This window comes from Acartia tonsa, chromosome 14 (genome assembly GCF_053477335.1).
Source record: "Acartia tonsa isolate MP-2025a chromosome 14, ASM5347733v1, whole genome shotgun sequence".
Taxonomy (NCBI): domain Eukaryota; kingdom Metazoa; phylum Arthropoda; class Copepoda; order Calanoida; family Acartiidae; genus Acartia; species Acartia tonsa.
Genome location: NC_137273.1, coordinates 29,318,563 through 29,343,968, shown reverse-complemented (window position 1 = coordinate 29,343,968; position 25,406 = coordinate 29,318,563). Strand labels below are relative to the sequence as shown.

General features: G+C 31.1%; 3 protein-coding genes across 3 annotated transcripts in view; 1 reads left to right on the top strand and 2 right to left on the bottom strand.

The window, feature by feature from the left end:
• Positions 1-25,406, top strand: part of smo (smoothened, frizzled class receptor) — a 64,094-nt gene extending 38,688 nt beyond the window's left edge. The window contains exons 31-36 of the mRNA XM_080148836.1: positions 301-378; positions 487-639; positions 1,257-1,381; positions 2,308-2,371; positions 2,729-2,825; positions 24,699-25,406. Of these exons, the coding sequence (XP_080004962.1) occupies positions 301-378; positions 487-639; positions 1,257-1,381; positions 2,308-2,371; positions 2,729-2,825; positions 24,699-24,753 (572 nt within the window). The 3' untranslated portion in view covers positions 24,754-25,406. The remainder of the gene's footprint in view (positions 1-300; positions 379-486; positions 640-1,256; positions 1,382-2,307; positions 2,372-2,728; positions 2,826-24,698) is intronic.
• Positions 13,277-15,562, bottom strand: LOC145306315 (uncharacterized). The gene is made up of 4 exons (XM_080148397.1): positions 15,492-15,562; positions 14,938-15,031; positions 14,532-14,621; positions 13,277-14,011 (listed from the first exon to the last, which is right to left on the bottom strand). Exons 1-4 carry the CDS (start codon positions 15,560-15,562, stop codon positions 13,592-13,594), a joined length of 675 nt encoding a protein of 224 aa, XP_080004523.1. The 3' UTR covers positions 13,277-13,591.
• LOC145306314 (uncharacterized) lies at positions 15,968-24,282 on the bottom strand. Its single transcript, XM_080148395.1, has 3 exons — positions 24,253-24,282; positions 20,100-20,262; positions 15,968-16,227 (listed from the first exon to the last, which is right to left on the bottom strand). The coding sequence occupies exons 1-3, from the start codon at positions 24,280-24,282 to the stop codon at positions 16,079-16,081; spliced, it is 342 nt and encodes a 113-aa protein (XP_080004521.1). The 3' UTR covers positions 15,968-16,078.

Here is a 25,406-nt window from a genome sequence, read left to right as displayed (position 1 = left end):
ATGGACATTGGACTCTAAATTATTACTTAAAGTTTTATGAATCTTATTTGTTGCTTTTGGTTACTTTTATAGTTATGTTAATGCTGAACTGATATGGTTCTTCTTTACAATCTAGCATCTTATATGTCATGGGAAGGTTTGTAGCAATTTTTTTAGCATCACCCTCCTAAGAGAAATCGCCTCAAATAAAAAAAAAACAAATAATTGAAAAATCGGGGAGGGTCTATTTATCCTAACTAGCCTCTAGGGGCGTAGCCGCTAGTCTATTAATATGAAAATAAAATAACATTTATTTGTCAGGAACTCAAATGTCTCCTCAATTTGAAATTCGTCACCACAACAAAGATCTCAGCTACAGAGAAACAGAAATATTTCAAGGTAAGCAAGAATTTTGGATGCTGTAACCAACAACTGAATTAATGAAAAATATTTTGTAATTTCAGTGGATTTTTCTCTAATTTGTAAAATTTTATAAAAACAATTTAGGAACTGGCGTTTCAACAAGAATAGAAAGCAGCACAAACACAAGCGGCAGCAGCAGCCAACAGCTGTTGCAAAGAAACAGCCAGCCGCCAGGAGACATCAGCTCTGGGCCAATGGGTGATAGCAGCAGCTTAGAAAATAATAAAAATCCTTCAGGTACGTATTAATGCAGATTTTTTTCAGTTAAAATATACCTCAACGCAAAAAAGGATTTAAAGCGCGGCACTACTTTATTACTGATTCTGTCTGTCTGTCCATTTGTAATTCTTTTATCTATTATCTCTCCTTTTTTTCCCTTTCTAAATGTTTAAAGTTGTATAAGTATCGACACAAAAAATACCATTTTTAGTAGCAAAGCTACTCTATAATTTGAAATGTCCGTCTGAAACGTTTTGGGGGAAACGTGATTTTCTCAGCTCCTTTTCAAGATAGACGCCTGAAATTTTTAGAGATTTATTAAGTTTCCATTCTTCATATTTTCACAAAGTTTCATTAAGATATGTTAATTAATTTGGGTGCTAGATCGATTCCTAAATTTTTAAGTGTTTTTTTTCCAACTCCTAGTCCAGATAATCGGCTGAAATTTTTTCCTCTTTTTGGACAATGTTTGTTAAAAGTACCCAAAGTTTAAGCCAACGACTAAATGAATGTGTTTATAATACATTGGGTACCAGTATACTTTATAGTCCAATGTTCCACCGTCAATCCTGTTAAAGTCAACTTATTGTATAATTTCAAACATCTTTTTTTTCTAACTTAATTATTGTTTTTAGTTGGGGGCGAGAGTTGGAACTCCAGCCTGCCCCTGCAGCACATTGAGGCGAATGTTGTGAGCATAAAAGTTGTGGGGGGAGCCCCCAGCTCGGAGGAGTCAAGTATCCCTAGCAGCTTCGAAAAGGTAATTTGGCGGTTTCTCCAGAGATTAGGAATAAGACAATGGCCGATAAATTGATATGCATCTCCAATGATACACAAAATTACCCCTTCTTTAAGACTACAATTAGTTGTTGAAACTTTTCGACACTGAATTTAATGACCCAACCAATCAAATTTCAATAGAATCCCAAAGTTGTTAAACCAACTAATAGGAAAACATTTTTATAAACTTTTGGGACTAGTGTAATAAGCAGCCGATTTTCCCCTTCCTTCCTAGGTTTTCTTAAAGTTCCCAGTTGTGCATAGAGGCTAAACTTGTTTTGAAATAAATTAAAATTAAGGGGGGAGGGGGTGGAGGTAGTTTTTAGGGTTTTGTTTTACTTTAGGTGAGTTTAGGATTGTTATGTATAATGTAGTCCTTCAGGGTTTGGGCCCCGCAGAGTTACCTGAGTACCTTAACTCATTTAATGAAACCATGAGACAAATTGCTTATAAAACTTTGGGGACATACTAATCACTGTATGTCCATATTAAACACTCTTTACTTTAAAAATGGGAATAGTCCCTTTCGTTGCAACGCCCCTTAAGGGGCGATTCGTCGTTTTTTCAAAATTGCTTTTGATAGGTAATTTTAGGTTAGGTTATATTGGGTTAGGTGATTGCCCCATAGTGTTAGGCAATTGGTCCCGCAGGGTTAAAGCCCCCCGCAGGGGGGCGGGAAATAGGAGAAAAGCTACCGTGAAAAAAAAGAATAATCGCTCTTTAAGGAGCGTTGCCACGAAAGGGACTATACCCAAAAAAAATTGGGATAGTTCTGAAATTTTGTTTAGACTTCTAAATAATGTAAAATAATAAATGCATTGTTACTCATTTGTTAATGTTTGTCTATCTGTCTGATTAATTGCACTTCACTTCTTACAGTTGTTGTCATCTTTGTTTATTTTTTAGGATTTTAAGATGAGGAAGCTTACAAGTAGTAAGAATAAAGAAAAAGAAAATTTAGTTGGTGAAGGTAATAATCATTTTATATTTATCCCTCTTAGATTTTTTATGGTAATTTAAACTCTTTGGATTTTAAGAGGAAAAATAAATGTTGGGGGTAATTTTTGGGGGTATTTATCTTGAAAGGGTGATGGTACCCACCCCAAAACTAGTTATAACACTTCCCAGGATCTAAGAGTAAATACACACACATAGGCTGCCATTTACCTCCCCCCCCCCCCCCTCCTCCAAAAAAATGGAATTACCCCCCAATTGAGATTTTGTAGAACCTCCTTCTAATAAGCTTAGACGTCCTTGACTTGTTACAGAAGACTCTAATAGTAAGTAAAAGTATACAAGCTTCAATTCTAAAAAACTTTTATTATAGGTGAAACCAACATACCTGTGGGAGATATTGAAATTCCAGCTTTAAAAACAAAACTTCACTCCACTGGCCCTCTTATACGCCCCAAGGAGCATTATAGGTAAGGAAACATTACAACTTAGTGATTACACCTGCCGATAGAACTTTATTTTCACTTAGGGAGAGAGGGGCCTTCAGGCTGTTTTTTACACTAAATTATGATAATGTTTTCTTTTGGCTTTTTCGTTGACTTGATAACTTTAGGGACTTTTTTAGAAATTTTAATTGGTTGGTTCATTAAGTTGAGTGTCCTAACATTTCAACCACCAATTATAATCTACAGAAGGGGCATTTTTGTGTATCACTATTCGGGATGTGCATAAATTTTTCGGCCATTGTCTTATCCCTTGAGATCTGTGATTTTCACTGGATGAATTTTCGGCAAGTCCTATTTGTGCAAGGATCTTAATGGTTAAGACAATGAAATCACCCCAAATTTATATAAACAAATTACCAAAATTATTGGTTTAAAGTTTTGGACAATAGTAGTTTGTACCTACTTGTACCTACCGATCAAGAATTAAGCTAGCTAATACAAGAATGTAAACTTTAATTTTCATTTTGTCCCTGTATATAGGCCCAGGCATTTCCCATGATTTTGATATTAATATTAAGTGTTACAACTTTTGTAACACCTCCGAAAAATATAAACCACAACCATGCACACTGCGCGTGCGGACAACCAGACAAGAAGGAAGCACAAACTACCTGTAGAAGAAGCCAGTCTTTTTAATACACTCAAAGTTTAACCATATATATATTCTAGTTGAAATGCCAAATTAGTGAAATATACCTTGTTGATAAAATATCTTAGTTATTAAGCGCGTAAATGTGTAAAATGGAGGCTTAGCCACCGTCGACTTTTTCGAACCGGTAAGTTTTATTCAATTTTTATATATTCATTTTATATAAAAATTTATTTTTTTCCCCGCGGGGTACTGTCCTTACTCAGTCCCTCACAAAAAGACTCATTTTAGTATATATATAATATCTAAAGTCACAAATCCCTTTTATAACCTAACCTGTATATTGTACTATAGCATCACACTGCTATAATTGTTTGTAAAAGTTATTGTTAAACTAATTCAATTTATATAATTCTGTACGATTTTTTACATATTACACATAGCGTCATACTGCTATAATTGTATGTTAAATTTTGTCAGTTATTATAAATATATATTTTTAACAAAAATATCCGTTTTGAATTCGTCCCTAAATCCATATAAATATTTAAGGCTACATACTGCTTTTAATAAGTCATGGATAGGAACAGAGATTATGACGTCAGCGATGACGAGGGTTCTATAGGAATGAGGGATAGATGGAGAACTTTCGGACGAAGATTTGTAAGAAACACACCTAGAGCACCTTTATTAGTCCCTTCGGCCCCTACTCCACCAGTTAATTCCCAAAACTCCAATTCTAATAATGAAGATCAATTAAATGCTTTAAAAAATAATATGGGAGAAATGGTAAGTAGTCTTAACAAAATGGCAAGTGACATATCCAACATGCAGGTTGGTTCTAGTAATGCAATAAGGAATGATTTTAGCCAACCCCCTCCTAGCCTAAACCCTATACTTAGTTTTGGCCCTCAGAATTATCGCTACGCTACAACTGATATTCCCGTCTACAGGTCAAACCAACGAGATTTATCTCCTACGGGATTATCCACAATTCATGCTAGGGAACTTCTCTCTTCAATAGAGGACCATATAAATAAGGCTAAAGGGTTGGATAGAATAAACAAAGAATTACTATTAGATCAAACTAGCCAACAAATTAAACAGATCTTTAAAGCACAAAACAGTGAGAATACTTACAACGCCCCTCATTTAAAGTGTAACACCTTTAACAACCTTGAGCCCCCTTTCTTAGCAAATAGAAAAAACACATATAATGCAGATAAACTTTTCCAAAAACAAAGGGTTATCCATCGTCAATTGATGTCCATAGAAACAGTAGGGCTTAAAGCCTTTTTAAACCAGTTGGATAGTTTTGATCTTTCGGACTTCAGTCCATGTGAATACAATATGTTAATTCACATGTCCATATCTAAGGAAATCAAAGAAAAATTGGAAATGGCTGGGGGTAACCCATTAGATCTCCCTACTAGCGAATATTTGAATAAACTTAATCGTCTTCTCAATGGGTCTATTACAAATATGCTAGACATCGATGAAAATTTTGCAAAATTTAAACCTTCTTCTAAATCCATTATGTCTATTTTGTATGAATACAAAAGATATATAGAAAATATTTCTGATGCTATAATTTCTGAAAAAGAAAAAAATAGGAGAATTATTAGTGCGGTATACAAGTACATCCCTTACGGCTTACGTCATTTTCTCAATTCAACCGCTGCCATTCAAAATGGCCAAATTACCCTTGCGGCTTTCGAAAACTTTTTGCGCACACATGAAGCTTCGATCGACAGTTTTCTTTCTAAAGAGTCTAGAGTACATAAAAACGTCGTTAAAAGGGTCGATGTAGACTGGGAGCAGGTAGACATTTGCGCAGAAGATCTTTACGATCACCTAAGTGATGATGAATGCAATTATGGCCCTCAGAATGTTTTTAAGTTAAACAGCTATCAAAATAAAGCTTCCCTAAAATGCGATATTTGCAAAAGGATAGGACATAAAAATAGTCAATGTATTTTTAACCCTAATGATAGCCTTAGAGTAGCAAATCTTCAGAATGTGAAAATAAAATTTTGTCTCCTTTGTAGAGATAAGGCTCACACTGACACTAAATGTCCAAACTTCCCTAATGTGAAACCTATTCCAATTGCTTGTCCCAATTGTCAAGATGCTGGATTTTATATGTATAATCACCCTGTAGATGCTTGTGTAAAGAATAATTTTTTAGAGAAGTTAAAAAGATCCGAAGTAAACACATAAGAAAACGTTGCAAAAAACTTAATGCTTATGATACTGAATATCTTTCTTCTTCCTCTTCTGATAATGAAGATATTAATAACAAATATAACAAAAAACCTATTACAGATTGTATGGAGAATCATATCGTCACCACAGATATGGAATCTGGTTTAATTATAAACAACGATAAAAATATTGCCAATACAGATATTATGTTAAATAAATCTGTCCTTGTCGAAAATAACGATAACAATATCGCCAATACAGATATTTTATCTAATCAAACCGCGTCTATTACAAATGTATCTAAATTAATAAATACAAATATAACAGAAAGTAGTAATGTATTGACAAAACAAACACTTTTTATGGAAAAAGATGATTTAAATGTGAAATATACTACTACAAATGTTCCCTTTAATAAAAATTCTTATCTTACAAAGAATTATATACAACCTTCCCTGTCAAAGTTTATAGGAAAGACATCTTTTATGTGTTCTAACCTTTGGAATATTATAATTAATTTTAAATTTATTTCTCAAACAGGTTTATATTATCTAATACCTTTCCTACTATGCGTCTGCTCATTAAACCCTGAATTAGCAATATATATTTTTGCTTTATGTGTTAATATAATATGCGCCAGTAGTTTAATGTTAGGCTTGTTCCCACTGTATAAACTAAAAATAATTAGTAAATTAACATATACTATTCCTAATAAATTTAAAAAATCGAAATTGAACAGGAAATACAAATCTTCCAAAACTAGATTTAAACCTGCACATTTTAGCAGCCCTTTAAAGCGTATTTATAGTAACCTAATAAAAGCGCCGAAAAACTCAAAAGATTACATTAAACAAGTGGATCATAGAACTGGTTTAGAGCCTTATATTTTTGAAATTTTTCATAACAATACAAAACTGCTGTTCGAAATTGACAGTGGTGCAGGTTCTAATCTCGTATCCCGTGAGTATTTAGAACACTTAATCCCTAATTATAAGGAATATTTTTATAAAAAGGCTAAAAATACCCTTCAGTCAGTAACTGGCCATGATATAAAATGTTATGGTTTATTCAGAATCCCTTTTTATCTCCCAAATTATGGTGATATAGTCTTGGACGTCCTAGTAACTGACAATGTTATTGATAATTGCTTCTTATTAGGTAGGGATTTTATTAAGGCAGCCTGTGTTACAATAGTATATGACGATAGCATAAACAGTGCCAGGCTGGAGTACAACAGAAAATTAGCCCCTAAAGTTAAAGTTAACGACCATTTAACGTTTCTTCCGTTTGAAGAAAAACTAATAGTAGGAAAGATTGTCAATAACAAACAAAACACTTCTTATGAAATTAAAAACAGTTTTTCTAGCCCTCTGCTATACAAGCAAACTTTTAAAGAAAATAATGATATTTATATCACCGCTACCAATAAACTAAATATCCCAGTTAGTCACAAAATTTCCTCTATTACATTAATAGAAAAGCAAAAACAACTTTGTAATAATAATAATAAAAATAATGCCATTTTTATTTTTGAAAAAATTATTTCAATGAATTGCTTTAATTCTATTTTTCCATTATTAGCCTATCTTTATACACAATTCTGGATAGCTTTGATAAATATTAAATTTACTTTGGATGATATTATGACAATCTTACCCCTAAATTTTATATCAAAACAAATGCTGTTATTCTTGAATAAAACCATTTTGCTAAATAACTTAATTTCCCATATTTTGGTATTGTATACTGACAAATATACAACTATTAATAAAATAGATAAAACAATAAAAAAAGAGGTTAAACCATCCCCAAATGTAATAGATGAAAATGAGTTTTTTCAATCTTTCCAAAATGATTTAGACATCGGACTTAACATCTCAGATGTTTTAGAAACAAAGTTGTCTACAGTACAAGATATAAAAGATTCAATTACATGCCAATTTGAAAAGGTTAAATCAAGAATAGCTAATTTAATTTATGATCTGCAAGTTTATTCAAAGCATACCTTTGATTGCGGATCCCTCAATGAATCTTTTATACCCAAAATGTCAGTAAAATTATCCAGCCCTGTATATCGTAATACAAAGCCTTATAGCCTTAAAGCAACAGACAGAGAAGCTGTCGATAAATTCTTTGATCTACTTCTTCAAAATGGGTATGCTGAGATAGCTCCCCCACACTTATCATTTGGCAACCCTGTCTTTACTGTCCCTAGCCGCAGCGAAGATAAGTCAGAATTACCTCGCATCATAATAGATGCCAAATACAGCAATGAAGCTGCTTTTGGGGGAATAAGTGCCGCACTCCCTGATTACAAAAATCTGTTAAGCCCAATCATTAAAAAATCTAAATATATAACCACAATTGACCTGAAAAAATGCTTTTATAGCATTCAGGTAGACAAAGAAAGCATGGATTCTGGGGCGATGAATGTTTTGACAGAGAAAGCAGCATACATAATGAAACGCGCTCTTACAGGATTCTGCCAAACACCGTCCTACCTCGTTCAGACCATGCAAAAATACTTGCACTTAGACAAAAATGGTCAATTAGATTTTATTCAAAATTTACTTATTTTTATGGATGATATTATCTTATATTCTGAATCAGAGGAAGAATTACAAAATCATATTTTAGAAATAGAAAAACTTTTAAACAGGTTACACCTGATAGGAGTAAAAATTTCAACTTCTAAATGTACACTTGCTTTTGATTTAGATAGTTCAGATGAAATTCATATTCTTGGGTATAAAATTAAGAATAGAAAAATCCTTTGTCCTGATAAAAAACTTAATGAAATAACAACTTTAGGGGAACCTGATTCTTTGAAAAAAATGCAAAGCTTGTTAGGCAAAATAAATTACTATAGATCTATTTTTCCCCTTTCTGTTCATGAACAATGTAATCTATTATATAAACAAGGATGACAACATCCATACGTAGCGAAGCACAAAATTTTGTGGATGGGACTGACTGTCATGGTTGTTTCTTCAAACGACGTAAAATTTAATTTTGATATCTTTAACTGAAAAAATTTTGAAAATCGGACTAAAAACACCAAAGATATGTGGGAAAATGTAAAAAATATAAAAATAGCCAGAAACCTGCAAAAAGGCAGTCTGACCGTCATTATTGTTTTCTCCAAACGACGGAAAATTTAATTTTGATATTTTTAACTGAAAAAATTTTGAAAATCGGACTAAAAACACCAAAGATATGGGGGAAAATGTAAAAAATATAAAATAGCCAAAAACCTGCAAAAAGGCAGTCTGACTGTCATAGTTGTTTTCTTCAAACAATGTGAAATTTGATTTTGATATGTATAACTGAAAAAATTTTGAAAATCGGATCATAAACACCAAAGATATGGGAGAAAATGTAAAAAATATAAAAATAGCCAAAAACCTGCAAAAAGGCAGTATGACCGTCATTATTGTTTTCTCCAAACGACGGAAAATTTAATTTTGATATCTTTAACTGAAAAAATTTTGAAAATCGGACCATAAACACCAAAGATATGGGGGAAAATGTGCAAAATTAAAAAAATAGCCTAAAACCTGCTAAAAAGCCGTCCGACCGCCATTGATGTTTTATAGTTAATTGTGCTCCTTAATGATGGGAATGTTGTCAAAAAATTTCAGAATCCTATCTTTTATAGGAGCTGAGTAAATCCCATTTCCCCCATAGCGTTACGGACGGACGGACGGACGGACGGACTGACTGACGGACGGACATAGTGAATTATAGAGTAGCTTCGCTACTAAAAATTAAACCCTTTTATTTATGATTCAGAAGCTAAACTAGCTTTTTCTAAAATTAAAGAATTATTATCAAAAACCGAAAGGTTTATTGATGTCCCTAGTGAAAACAGCGTTAACGTCTTACTAACAGACGCGTCACATTATAGTATAGGATCAGTACTGCTGAATGTCAATATGTCAGAATGCGTTAAAAAATTCCCTATTAATTCGCACAAAATTGATCCCAATATTATTCATCCCTATCCTAAAGATACAGAATATATATGTTTAAATGAAAACATTATAGAAAGTATTTTTAAAACAGCAAGAAAACTTAATCATAGATCTTTTCCAGAAGATTTTACTAGCGCCATGACACACTTATATACCATCCTAAATCTCTATGATTACGATTTTGTAGAGTTCATGCCTTATACCAATAAAAAGGAATGTTTGTCTACGCTACATAAGGAAGTTTTCTGTAAAACAATTCAGCAATTAAATACTGATTTTTTGATTAACAATGATCATATTTTGTATTACCTATTATATGGGTGTACAAAAATGTTTAAAACAAATATAGTATTTTCTACACCCTGTAGTACAATTAAAATCGGAAATTATAGCGAAGATATATGTTTCTTACTCCATGATTCCTTAATTTATGGATTGAATGTAAAAACACCCAACATTTTCTGTAAAAAAACTGTGCTACGCTTCGGACCTAATCTTATGACATTATCAGAATTTAAAGACTATTTTATAAATATCATTAAAAATAACACATATGAAATGAACAAACATTTGGTTAAAATAGTTAGCTTTTACTCTAAAGCGATTCCCTTAGGTTGTCTAGAAAAACAAGGTATAGCATATCTAGAAATTTTTAGTGTATATGCTAGCCTAAGATATTATGAACCTCAAATTACTAACAAATGCACTTACCTTTTATTAGATTCAATGGTAGTCAAAGGAGTATTAACAAGACATAAGTTTTCATCACGAAATGTCAAAATTGATAATTTAGCTAATAAATTATACTTCTGGTATAAAGGTACGGCGTTATATTTCATACATGTAACAGACAAACAAAATTTGGCTGATGTTTGGTCACGCCTCTGTCCAATAGAAATTTCAACTTTTAATAATAGTGTTAAGCCTTATTATACGGATGATTACCTAACTATATCAGAATTTCCAATTTTGGGTAATAATAGCAATGAAAAAGAAGGTTATTCAGTAAAAAAAGTACATACTAAATTTCCCAACGTAGGAAAATACTTTTCAGATAAATTTAAAGAGTATTTGTCTACGCCAAATTTTATAAAACTACAACTGGCAGAAAAAAACTGCCCTGATTCCCTCCCTCATACAATAAAATTTATAGATGGTAAAATTTTGCTACCTCAAATACTATATTTACCTTACATTTGCTTTATCCATTACTCGCTGATGCATATGGGAAATCAAAGGCTCTGGAATTATGTAAACAATTATTATTATTTCAATAACAGAAAATTAGCAAAACTCATTTGTGACAATTTAACTGCTAACTGCCTACTTTGTATTCAGAATAAGCCAAACTCTTTGCGCCTAAAAGAAGGATCTACCTTTAATAACTCCATTAATTCTCCTAATAAGCTCATTTATTCTGACCTTCTCGAGCTACCTACCTTTGAAAATAAGGTTAGAAAACAAGACCCTAAAGCATTGCTAATAATTAAAGACGTTTACTCAACGTATACTAGTATATATATTCTTCAATCTAAAACATCTAGAGCTATTATGAACTGCCTGAGTAACTACTTCTCAGTTCATGACATACCTGCTTCATTTATTAGCGACAATGCTTCAATTTACAAAAGCAAGTTAATAATGAGTTATTTTAATAATCTTAATATTAAAGTTCTTAACAGCTCAATCCTTAAATCTAAATCACGTGGATTTATCGAACGCGCCGTCCGTACCACAAATGAAATGTTGCGAATTTATAGAGAAAAATATACTACATTAGATCTTAGTCATATCTTGTCTATAAGTTGCGCAATGCTAAATAAAATCCCCTTTTTAAATGAAAAATTGTCACCATATAATATTCAATTTAATTCTTTGGATGGAATAATGGACGGTGAATTTAAGGATCCGACCGAAAATGTTTTTCAGTATGTGTTGAATGATAATTTAAATCTATACTCAGAACAATATAAATTAGAGGTCCAACAACTAATCAAAGATTGTAGAGATAGAGTAGTTCAATACAAAATGCGCAATTCCGATAAGAAAAATAAAAATAGAATAGACCATAGTTTTCATATTAACGATATTGTTTTTACCAAATTAAACGACAAAAGCTACGGTTTTAAATATAAGCCACTGTTTGGCCTTGTACCTTATAAAGTTGTTGACCGTAGTGATCAAACAATACATATTCAAAATCAAATTTCCGGTCAAGTGGTTATGCGTCACGCAAGCGATTTAAAGAAGGTTAATTTTAATAAACTTTCTAAACTCGATATTGACAAATCATTGGCAGAAGCCTTTAAACTGCTTTCATATGACAATATAAATGAACTGTTTAACATACCGGTTTTAAAACCGAGGAATTTAGATAAAAATAAAAACCAAGATATCCAAGAACCTAATTACATAGATTCTTCATCTAGCGAGGATGAATTATACAGTAACGAAAATCACGATTTAGATAACAATGAAAATAGCATAAATGATTTAGAAACTATATTAGAGGAATAAAGAAATCAATCTCTTTCTTTTCCTTTACCTTTATTTACACAAGAAAATGTCTTTCATACTAGATATTTATGTGTATATTACTATATAATGTATTCCCCCTTTTCGATGTATATATCTTTCCATACTAAGATATTTATGAGTATGTATCCTATTATAATATCTACTGTACATAATATCCCAAACATTGTGACTTATGGTTTATATATTCTGAATGTTAATAAAAAATAATTGTAAAATTATCAAACCTCATAAACATTTTTTATAAAATTGCCTTTTTCTTTCAGACGGAAGGATAACGCATTCATCGAGTTATATCATCAAAAATCCACACACATCCTATACTATTAAAAGACTTAAAGGTAAATATTTAACGGAAAATATTTTCGCTCAATTTTTATATTGTTATATTTTTAAAGACAACCATCTTCATGTCTGATATAAAATCTTTTCTCCATGTTGAAAAAAGTCTTTTTAAAAAATGAACAATTAAATCTTTAATGTTAATCTTTTAATATTATAGGAACCTTGAATACCCCCGTGTCCTACCTATCTTGTATAAAGGCAAAAAACTACAAAAACTTAAAAAGGTAATTATTAAAATATATTTAAAATACGCTAAAACGATATTTATCAAACATAATGTGTAAAAGTAAAAATTTGTAGTACATCCATAGCTAGCCTAATGGTTTAGTGGTAAACCTATCCGGTACGGTACGCACTTTCTAAAAAGGCGTTTCTGTACCAGGGCAAGCTATGCAGAACCGCGGTATATTATTTTTTGCAAATGTTTTGCAAAACTGGCTAAAAAAACTTATATACCAAATATTAGTATTACATCATTATACTAGTGTTTTTGTATTTTAAATCGTTATACAAGTATATTTGTTCTAAAGCCAATGCAAATTCTTTTACCAATTATTTTACACATAATTCCATCCTTTTTATTGTAAATTAAACAATTTGCGGAAAAAATAAGAACACCTTTTTGTGCAAAACAAGATATTCTACCTAGCACAAAATAGCATGACAAAGCAACATAAAAACTAGCTTTACTAGGCTTGGCATCCGGGTTAAACTAAGCCCTACTAACGTTTTACAATTTCTGCAAGTTAAAAACAAATTTGCAATATTATTTTATTTTTAAATTTTATTACGTGTAATGAATTTTAATAACATATCAATAGGTTGTACATTTTTATAATAGATAACAATTAATGATTGACATACAATAAAAACGTCAATTACAAAACAATTATTTTATTTTTATTACCTTTACATCAAATTAACATTTAATAGTTATTTTTTCCTACAAACAATAAGGATTTGTTAAGCAATGAAAGAATCTAAGCAAAAACGGAAATGATAACTAACCACTACATATAAAAGTCCTACCAACTTGCGCTATTGAGTAAAATACTAACAGGTTACTAATTTCAAACATTAAGTTAATTGTCATTTACACTGTCCTTAACATTGTCCTTACTTCCAGGATTTACTGGGTCATCGCACATAGTAGATACGAAATTATAATCAAGACCTTCATTGGCCTTTTTCTGTTCATAACAATGCGCCCTAATTTTATTTAATCTCCATTGGTGGTCAAACTCCACCAATTCCTTAGATTCAGAATCGGTGTCTAACAAATGTTCCGGCTTAACCGACTCAGCCTTGTAACTTCTGTTTAAAGTGGACGCGGCCCTATGGTTTTCGATTTTCGCATCTATATGCTCGAGTTTTTGTAACAATGTTTTCCCCTGCTCCATATGTTCCAATTTCTTCTTGCGTCTCTCGTTAGCACGTCCTTGATAGTACTCCCTACATCTCTTCAGGCTGAAACTTACAGCTGCTAAAACAACTGCAGAAACCTAAATAAAATTAAAATAAAAATAGAATTATTTAGACCCTATTTTTCTAACTTGTTAGTATATTATCTTTTGTTGTTAAACAACTAGTTCCCAAACTTCTTTGTGTGTGTAAGAAAATAAAGGCTTGAAAATTATTCTTTGTTATGTAACATAAATAATATATAAAACTTAGTTAGGAAATTATGTTACCAACATTATAAAAAAGGGGGGTGACTAATCACGTCCGCGATTGCGGCAAGATAATTGAGTCTTATAGTTTCGCCTAGCCGTTGAATGAAAAATTTTTCTCCCCTTTCGTTCACAAGGTTCTTTTTGCTTGCGGAATTGATTCTTATCTACGCAATTAAACTAAATCAAATTTCTATTCTTTGTGATACATAAATAAACGTTTTTATTTGCTTATACCGCATCTTTAATATTTACACAACAGAATGCTTATTAATTATTTATTATGAAGTAAAATAATAATTATAAGTATTTGCTTTCGAAGCCAGTAAAAGTGTTTTGTAAATTATCTTACCAAGAAACATGAAAGTACAAAAACAATCAGAAGTAACCATCCGTTAGCTTCATTCTTGCAAGCATGACGTCCATCGAGTCCATAAGTTTCCTAAAAATTAGCTATTAAAAACTTTTTCATAACAAGTTGTATATTGGATATAAAAAATCTCTTGCAAGTCCATCGAGTCCATAAGTTTCCTAAAAAATTAACTATTAAAAACCTTTCATAACGAGTTATATATTGGATATAAAAATCCCTAAAAATATTCTTATTTTTCAAATTAACTATTAAAAACTTTTCATAACGAGTTATATATTGGATATAAAAATCCCTAAAAATATTCTTATTTTTCAGGATCGACCATCCTCCATAAAACATCGCAGATTGTACCTAATATTGAAGAATTATATAAGGTAAAACTCACCTTGAATCCCAATAAAGCATTGAAGACCGCTTGTCTAGTATCCGAGGTCAGATTCATCTTGTTGTACTTGATCTCATCACCGGTTTCTTTTTCCCTTAAAAAATACGTAAATTTATAATATGTATCTAAAAAATATATCTATATAAAGACGGATGTAAATATATATATTACATAACCAATCTGCATTAAGATATATTATTTTATATTTTTATGTCTGCACAATACGCAGATATGGAATAAATATTTCAGAAAAGCATTTGTCTACACATTACCATAACGATCGATATGGTCTTATATTTGTATACAATTTGTAACGGTTTTTAGTTGGGTTTCGTGAATATCGGAAAATTCAAATCTCAAAAGTGGTCAAGGATTTTACACTACTCACACAAACAATAAAGTGTGCGCTCATAAAATACTATCTTCCTGATTTTTCAAGTAAATAGTGTTTTTATGCTCAAAAACATACCAAAAAATCGCGAAAAAGTAATAGAAATTGCACATTAATGTACATAAATTATATTTTTGAAATAAAAACCCCAAAAAGTTCCAACCCTTTAGGTATAAAATTACCGGTTTTTCGAGTGCGCACTACGTTTATTTGAGCGCCAACGTCAAAGTACATTATGAAACACAACAACCCCTTTTTGTGACGCAAAAGTACATACATATATATACATACATACATATATATATATACATGTACATAAACAATTTAAATATATTTTTCTTCTCATTTCATATTACTAAACAAAACAAAATTCAGCGCCCTATTTAAGCATTTCAATTCAAACTTTAATAAGTAATATTTGCACAGAAGTGGTTTAAATTTTAAATACTATAAATTTACCTTAATAAGTCAATAATGGAGGTTAAAGAACTTTCAGACTTAGCAAAATATTCGGCTGTCCTTTTGGCCAGAACATCCTGGCACTCGGTCACACACGACTATTTGTCGCGGCAGGAAAAAGTCACATCCAACATTCTTGCTATATGGCTATTAAAGAACTAAAGGTTTTTCATATACTGCTCTGAAAATAATTAAAAAGCCTTACTCTTAATATTAAATTAAATTAGGACAAATCAAAAGAAAAGGAGGGGTGATACAAGTTGTACAAATTAAATAAAATTAAAATTGTATTCAGGTACACTCTGATTTCACCTTCGCTCCCTCTTCCTTCACAGTAGGAACAGACAACTCGCTCATTTCAATACTGGTTTGCTTCGCAGGTAAATCATTCGCCTTATCAACTTTACCCTGCACCATCAATTTTCTCTTACTGTTTAAACCTGAAAAGACATTAAATGATTAACTTTACATAGCTAAATCCCTAGTTAAATCATTTTAGACCAATATTTCCATATTGTTTTAATATTCCATAGCAAAATCACTACTGTTTAAGCCTGAAATGACATTAAACAACTTTACATAGCTAAATCCCTAGTTATATCATTTTAGACCAATATCTCCATGTTGTTTTAATATTACATAGCACAATCCTTAGTTAAAATCATATTTTCATATTTAAACCTGAAAAGACCAATATTTTTAGACCAATATTTCCATGTTGTTTTAATATTACATAGCACAATCCTTATTAAAACAATATTTTTCATGTTAAGGAATTAAAAATGAATCAACCGCCAACAAACATCGGAATCCCCATGGACAGCCCAAAAGTTCATCAAGATTTCTACCGAGAAGAAAAAAAAGATTCCCCGGTTGACCCTTATATAGCTACTAACCCAAACCGAAATAAAATATTTTTGTCCCTTCCTGCAGCCGAGCCTGATCTGTGCTCGGCTAACACGCTTCACGTCATATCAAAAACTGGCGGTATGTTTGTATCTAGCCAGCACAATGCTAAACTTCCCAATTCCTTAAGCAACAATTTTTTCATAGTCAAAAAAAAGTATAACCTTGCTTCTAATGATCTAACAGCTCTCACCCAACAAATTGTAGCCCATGTAAAAAATGCTGGAAAAAATCAAGTAGTATTTTCATCCCTCTTATTTGATATCAATGTATTTAATTTTAGAAGAAAGATTGTTGATAAAAAGGATGTTCTATCGAGATTTAATTTGCCCAGCAATACCCAATCGAACATAGTTGTTGATTATATAAAAACTGTGTATGAAAAAGTTTCCCCTTTTCTTTCGAATGAAAAACACCTCGAAGTGGTGTACCTTGAGTCCCTGGAAAGCAAATCTTATTACACAAAACCCCATACTACTCGTTCTGTACATCTGATTGAAAAATTAGTTTTTAAATGCGACGAAGTACTAAAATCTTGTTTTACCAAACTTAAACATGCCCTTTTTAATTGTACCTCATTTAATGTAACAACCAGTGACACAATTCTTGTAATGTTAGCACATTTAAGCCGCAACCTTTGCGATGAACTTGAAAACCTATATTCCGCCAGAACTGGTATCGTGTATTTGCACGGCTACTATGTTTATCAGGAATGGTTTAAATCCGAAATAGCAGCTCAGTCCCTTCTTATAACCTTTGCTTTGATTAATTGTTCGGCGATTGCATATTTTATGCACAATGTCTGTTCCATTGATTTAATGAATCTTGCTTTATTCAACAAATGTAAATCTCACTTAAAAATCAGTTATTTGCAAAGCCACCGCTATGTTGGCAAAGAGGGTTTCAGATTTGAAATCAATACAGACTGCGTTCATTGGCTGAGAAACAATAAGTTATACCCATTACCACCCCACTTAATTGATCAGTATGAAAAGCGATATAACATTCAAACCATCCCTTCCTTAATGGATCTTAGCCCTGTACCTACAGTGTGTACTAACACCACAGTACCTGTAACCATACCTGCGGCAAATGTTGCGGTCTCTGTAGCACCGCACAGTAGCTTTGCTGTCTCTCATGTGACGTCAGCACCTTATGTAGCTACCTCAAATTCAATTTCCCATTCTCAAATAAATGTCCCACCTCAACAAAATGTCCCACTTTATAACCAACAAATTTATCAGCCTCAACAAATGGTTATATCAGGCCCATATGTAACATCTACTGCAGAACAATCCCAAACATTGACTAGTCCATATCATTATATTCAGCCATTAGAACAAGTAGCAGGGCTTTCATTTGTTAACCCGTCTGAAACAATAGCGGGACATTCTTATGTTAACCTTGAAGAAGACACAGAAATGGTTGAAAACAAAGTACTCTCGGTTAATACAGAACCAACCATTCAAGATTTTCTTGCTAATAAATTTGATGACCTGTCTAACCAATTAATGACAAAGGTATCAAATATTAGTTTTAGCTGTACACTCCCCGACAACGAAAAACAGCAACTTGAATGTGAAAAACAAACTCTTGAAAAAACCATACAATCATTAAAAGAAGAAATAGAAAATCTAAGAGCACAAAACCAAACTTTATCTGAGTTGGAAAATGATTTGCATGTTGCTAGGCAAGAAATAAGCAAACAAAATGACCAAAACTCTACTTTAGAGCTTGTCCAAAAAGAATTAGATCAACTGAAATATGATAGAGATCAAGATGAAAAGTTTAAAACCAGAATTATGAGAAAACTCAATGTTAAAAGTTCAACAGATATATTACCTGAAATTACATCCTTACAGGAGAAATATGAAGAATCATTAACAAATTATACAATGAAGGACAATCAGTACACTCATTCGCTAGAAAGAATAAAAAACATTGCAGATGATAATAAGAACCTAGAAATTAAAGTTGAAACAATTCAAAATACTCTTAATGACAAAGAACAAACTTTAAATGCTACAACTAGGCTACTAAATATGTGTAAAAAATACATGCCAGCCAATTACAGCATTATGTTCCATGCCTTTGACATTGAAAATCCTGAAAACGAAATTTTTCGGGAATGTGAAGACACTGGATTTCAATCCTGCAAAGAAAACGCTGATGCCGCACTTTCTGTGGTTAAAGACATCACGATAACATTGAATAATACCCTCAATGACCCAGAATTTGGAAAGAAAACCGATTCTGAGCAAGCCGCGGATTTCGTTAATTTAATGACAAATATTTTAAACAACCAAATCATAACGAAAGAAATATCAGATGAAAAAGGGTTTATTCAAGCTATACAACATTTTCTATCCATAACTGTAGCCGGTCCTACACCAGCGGGAGCAGCCATGACCAATAAAAAAAGAAAAGCCCATAATTAAATATTCATATATGTCATATTTACTTATCTGTACTTGTAAAAATTGTGTAAAATATTATATGCATATTATATGATAATAAATCTATTTAAAAGATGGATCATTTGCAATAAATGATTATGAAAAGTTTTTGTAAAATGAGCTGTTGTTATTGCAATCAACATTTTAAATAGTTAATAATAAAATAACCTTAATTACGCCCACGGATTAATATGGATATTATAAAAACTTTTGGTCGCCTAGAAATATAAAATCTCTATAAACCTTTAGTCGTCATACAGACTAAAAATATAAAAAACCCTATAAACCTTTAGTTGTCATACTGACTAAAATTCAAAAATACACATAAAAATGTGAAAACTCTATAAACTTTTAGTCCTCATACAGACTAAAAATATAAATTTTCTATAAACTTTTAGTCGTCATACAGACTAAAAATATAGAATCCCTATCAAACTTTTTAGTTGTCATACTGACTAAAATTACACATTAAACAATTGATATAAAAAGTTTTGCTAAACGTAGCACTAATTATAGATCAAATAAAACTTTTTGCTTGCATTAGAGTATAACCTATTTTATCATTATTTCAAGAATCAAATTGCGCTTATTAATTAAATAAATAGAATATGACACTTATGCACAAAAAGATTTTTAAGGATCTAATTCCCTACGTACTTATTTTGATACCATATAAACCTATAATGTATTATGCAACCATACTTGCAGAAACGTTATTGTAAACGTATAATATGTCATGCAATCATACTTGCTAAACCTTATGTATTATGCATCCACGATTGTAAAAATTATTGTTAAACCTTATGTATTATGCATCCACGATTGTAAAAATTATTGTCGCATAATTATAATGTATAAATGTAATAAAAAATGCAGCCAAACATGCTAATAAAAAAAATAAAATAAAAATTTGTTGTTTTATTTCTACAATATGTAATATTAAAAAATACCTTTGTATAACAAATAAAAAGTGATGATGCAGGAATACGTAGCGAAGAAAGTCAAGGCTATCAATAAAGGATAAGACCTATCTTCATCTCCTAGATCAAGCTGCTTCACAACGGCGTTGTCAAACCCCACTCCACATACATCGTTTAATTTCGGCTCGAAATCCTACGAATTTTTAATATTAAAATATCTGTTTGTCAACACACAACAATTAATGGTTCCTTGAACGCCCTAATTAATAAAGTAAATTTTTGCTTTTAATTTCACATCAGCAATCGAAACGAAAGTTAAATTAATATTGTTCTTGATACCTTAATATTTAACCAACTTTAATTGTTACTTACTACGTCATATATTAGCCTATAAATAAAAATTTCAAAAATACCTCTGGTTTTAAAACATAATGCAAAAATAGGAAAGGGTTACCATCTAGACACTTATCTGGGTCTAGACCTAACACTATCAAATTTTGCATATTTTGCAACAATTGGTACGCATTTATTTCCATTGTTATCTATAAATATTAACGCTTTAGTAGTAAAATTAATGATCGGTTAACCCCCTTCCCTTATTTTTAATATCACATAAACATATTAATATTATTTCTTATCACTTATTCTCTATACTAAACTTATTTTTCTATAAAAATATTAATTATTCAAGATCTGTAAAATAACTATTAAATAAATTGGTTTATATAACAAAGTTACCTTACAACTTACCGCCTTTTTCCAATAGTAATACCAGTTTTTGTAAAAAGGGGGGTGTTATTATGATTATAATACCATTAGCGCCGTATTATACCTATTTCTGATTTAATTATAATTTTAAAAAAAATTATTCCTTTTGCTTACGATTTTGTTAAGTCGTATAATATTTACATTACATGTGTAATGTTTTGTACAAAAATTATATTAATTTTTGTGGTCTCCTTGATACTGTTTACCAAAGCCGTATTATATAAACAATAACAAATATTTTAATTTTATTTAAATCATATTTTTATTTCTTTCAGACAATATGAAAATAAAATGGCTGAATATCCTTTTGCTGTTTCTTCTCCTACACCTAGATAAAGCAGATATAGAAGGTGACATAAAATTGAAACTTGGAAAATCCCACTTTTCACCCTTAGTAGTAGTAGACGAAATATTCACCGAGAGAAAAGGATTTTCATTACAAGTCCTCGCCATAAGTGATTTGATTAACGTAAAAACTCCTAGTAAATCATTTTTTACTTCATTATTACCTAGCTCTTCTACTCCAAAATCACTTGATTTATGGAATGAGATTATCGCCGAGGCTAAAAGGGTTAAACAATCCTATAGCCCCTTTTTTGATTCCAGTCTAACTACTTGCTATATAACTAACGTTCAATCAGCCCTTAAACACGCTCTAGATGAAATATCTGATGGCAGAGTTAAACGTAATTCTGATTCAGATAGTTCTAATCAAGATAGTTCCACTACTACTACTAGTACAACAGAAACTAGTACCCCAGACCCTTACACAGAGGCTAAAATTAATGAACAGGTTAAGCGTGTAATTGATCTTGTAAGAAAATTAGATACACACTATAGAAAGCCGAAAAAATCTTCAATGCAGATTAAAGCTTCAACGTACCACGCTATTAAGATTATACTCGCTTGTTGGGTAAATAATAGGCATAGAACATATCTTGTGCACACTTATGAACAGGTATTAAAACACACTGGAGTAGCCTATTCAGAAACAACTAAATCAGAACAAGAATTTATGCCCTTAAATGAATTGAGGAGACAGCTCCTTGAACTTATAGTTATGTCTGTATCAGGTACACTCAGATTAGACTTTACAAACATTCCCCTAAGTGAACCTGAAAAAGCGTGTACATATGATCTTGAAAACCTTACCTATGAAGAGTTAAGATCAGTACAGGATGAACAAGACATAGCTTCTTTTTGTACTTCTACACCCCAAGTTTGCATAGAAAAGGAACCTAAAATGAACGTTAGGAAAAAACTGTTGGATTTTGGCTTAGGGGAGGCCGATGCTACCAAGCTAATTTCGGAATCCCAAACTTTGGCTGACGTATATAGTAAAGCTATGGACATTAAAGCCACTCAAAACACATATACCTTAACTAAAACCGTAAATTACGGAGAAATGGTTAATATTGACACCACTAAATTAAGCAATAAATTTAAGGAAGGCTATAAATCTGAAGACGCTATGTTCAATATATTATCACCCATATTAAATGAATTAAAATTTCTAAATATTGTTTACGCTACCGAGCTAAAATATCAAGATAAACCTTTGTCAGCAAAATTTTTCAAGTGTGCAGCCCTACAAGATAAAACACATTTTTCTCGTCAAGGAAATAAGCTTTATTATTACCTTAATAAATTCGAAAATAAAAATGTTTTTTACCCCTTGCCTTTTTGTGCTGAAACCTGTAAAATTTTAGTCGCTGATCCTTATGTAGAATTAGATGATGATAAATTTGGAGTTATATCCACCTCCTCTGATGCTAAATATGGTTATGTAAGCAAAATAACTCAAAACAAACCTACATGCTCTATGATAAAAAAACCTAGTGATATATGTATCTTTAAAGATATATCTTATGCCAAACAAATCTCTATACTCGACCTATTTGTATACCACTGTACAAAATCGGAAGGTTGTAATTATTTCAATGAAGGCATAATAGTATCAAAAGGTTTTATCACTATATCCGAGTTTAATCTAAACTTTATTGACACAGAAAACGATTCTAATATATCCTTTTTCCCTGAGGAAAATGAAATATTACTCAAAGGCTTAATATATTCAGCTATATCTGGCGTAGTTCTTGTTTTATTCGCTGCCGCTAAAAAATTTGTTATATTTTGTTATAACAACGCCCGCTCTATGGCTACTTGTTCTTGTTGTAAAAATAAAACTGAAAATACAAGAAGAAGTACAAGGTATACGCCAGCTAATACACAAGAACCTGTGTTTATATCTCCCCAAGTCAATCCTAATCAAGAATAATGATTAAAGCTGGTATATTATTTACCTGTCCCTAATTTAGGCATTTTATAATTCACTCTTTATAAAATTGCGTCAACATTTTATAATTCACTCTTTATAAAATCGCGTAAAATGTATCAGCCGTTAATTCAGTCTTTAATTGGCAAATAATCAGTATGTAAATCAATCAATAATCCCTTCTTTATTCGATTGAATAATTATTATAAAAAGATAATTCAAACTTTATCTAGTTGTTGTAAAACATGTCAGCCGTTAATTCATTCTTTAATTGGCTAATAGACTCGAAAAATAAATCAATCAATAATCCCTTCTTTATTCGATTGAAGAAATTATTATAAACCATTCTTTATAATTAAAATACTTGTTTGAATATAATAACCAAGTTGTCATACTTTATTTGGTTTAATAAAAAGAAAATCAACAAAACAAACAAAACAATAATTATGATATTCAATTCTTATTATAATTATAATCAACAATTCGTATATACTATAATTTCGGCGACATTCATTTATCTTTGTTCTTAATTTTTATTGTGTTACATAGTACTGCAAAAATAATAAATTTTCTTTAACAATTCAAACATTTTCGCCAGTAATTATGATACAAAGTTAATATAATTCACTGATAATTGTAATGCAAAATTTATGTAATTTAAAACATTTGTTAATATGTGATCTATGTATTTTAATATGTTAAAAAAAAACTCGAAAAGAAAAATTGAATCAACTTTTTGCAATTAAATTAAAGTTACAAAATCATTTACTTTTGATATTTTTTATGCTTAATGATTATTATCAATTAAATACAAATAGTAAATATTTCCCTTTGATTAAGAAAATGATATTGATTAACATTTTTTAATATTTTGTAATATGTAATATGTAATTGCTTACTATGTAATAAACTAATCATAATGATACGAAGCAGCGCCACTTCTTCACAATTGTTCGTTGTAGTTCTCCTTCAAATTATTCATATCTTCCGCGAGCTTCTACCTTGCAATTTTGGTCGAATCATCATACTGTCATCGAAAACCTGAAAACAAAAACATTTACTATGTTGAAGACGACTTTTGAAAATAACTTCTAAATCTACAGAAGATAATCCAGGTACTGAATGATTGTAAGTTCCTGCCTCGTTGGCCTCATAAAGAGGGGGGAGCATGTTACAACTTTTGTAACACCTCCGAAAAATATAAACCACAACCATGCACACTGCGCGTGCGGACAACCAGACAAGAAGGAAGCACAAACTACCTGTAGAAGAAGCCAGTCTTTTTAATACACTCAAAGTTTAACCATATATATATTCTAGTTGAAATGCCAAATTAGTGAAATATACCTTGTTGATAAAATATCTTAGTTATTAAGCGCGTAAATGTGTAAAATAAGCAAAAAAGGATATGATTTTGCAGTATCAATACATTAAAAAATATTTTAATAAACTTCTTAGGTACAGGTACATTAGGTACAGTGTTTGCTCTTTCATTATATAGTTTCAAGGACCTCCAAAACAATAGTCCCCACCAAGAAGTTGTTCTCTCTCTGTCATGAAATATCTAACTATTAATTTGTTTTTAGGGGAAGACGAGGTGCTATTACAGAAAAATTTTCACCAAAAGCTGACAAACAATAATGTAATGGATATAGAATACGTGGATATTGTAGCGAGAATTTTAATCGTCAATTTAAGTCGATTAATAGTCAATATTTGTCAATACGTTCCTCTATGGTCAGGGAAGGGGATGGGGTAAAGTCAAAAGAATAGAAATATAAGAATAGAAGCATATTCTTAGCCCTTTTTTCGTCAAATCTAAGATGGAACATTTCTAGCAGACAAAAGTATTGTTTACTTTCGACTCAAGCTGATGTGGATTCTTAAAAATATGATAGACTCGCTACTCGATAGAGAGGCAAAATTATTTTTGTGAAAAATCATCCTAAAGCACATTAAAAATCTACAAAAATTAAACAAAATCATATGTTAATAACCCTTTTAAGATTTTATTTATTTTTTGTAAATTTTTTTATTCTATTTTGGAGGATTTTTTACAAAAATAATTTTTCTTCACCAGCGAGTAGCCAGCCTAACTTTTTTTTAAAGAATCCACCTCTGTTTAAACCTTTCAAATTGAAGACGAAATTTTTGGGCAATTAATTCTGATTCCGCAAAGCTTTCTTTCTACTAAGAAAATATACTGTTTACAGCTGACTTTTATCTATGTATGAAATGAAAAAAAAATGCGTTCGTAACAAAATGTGAACACAATTTCAACCAATGAGATTAAA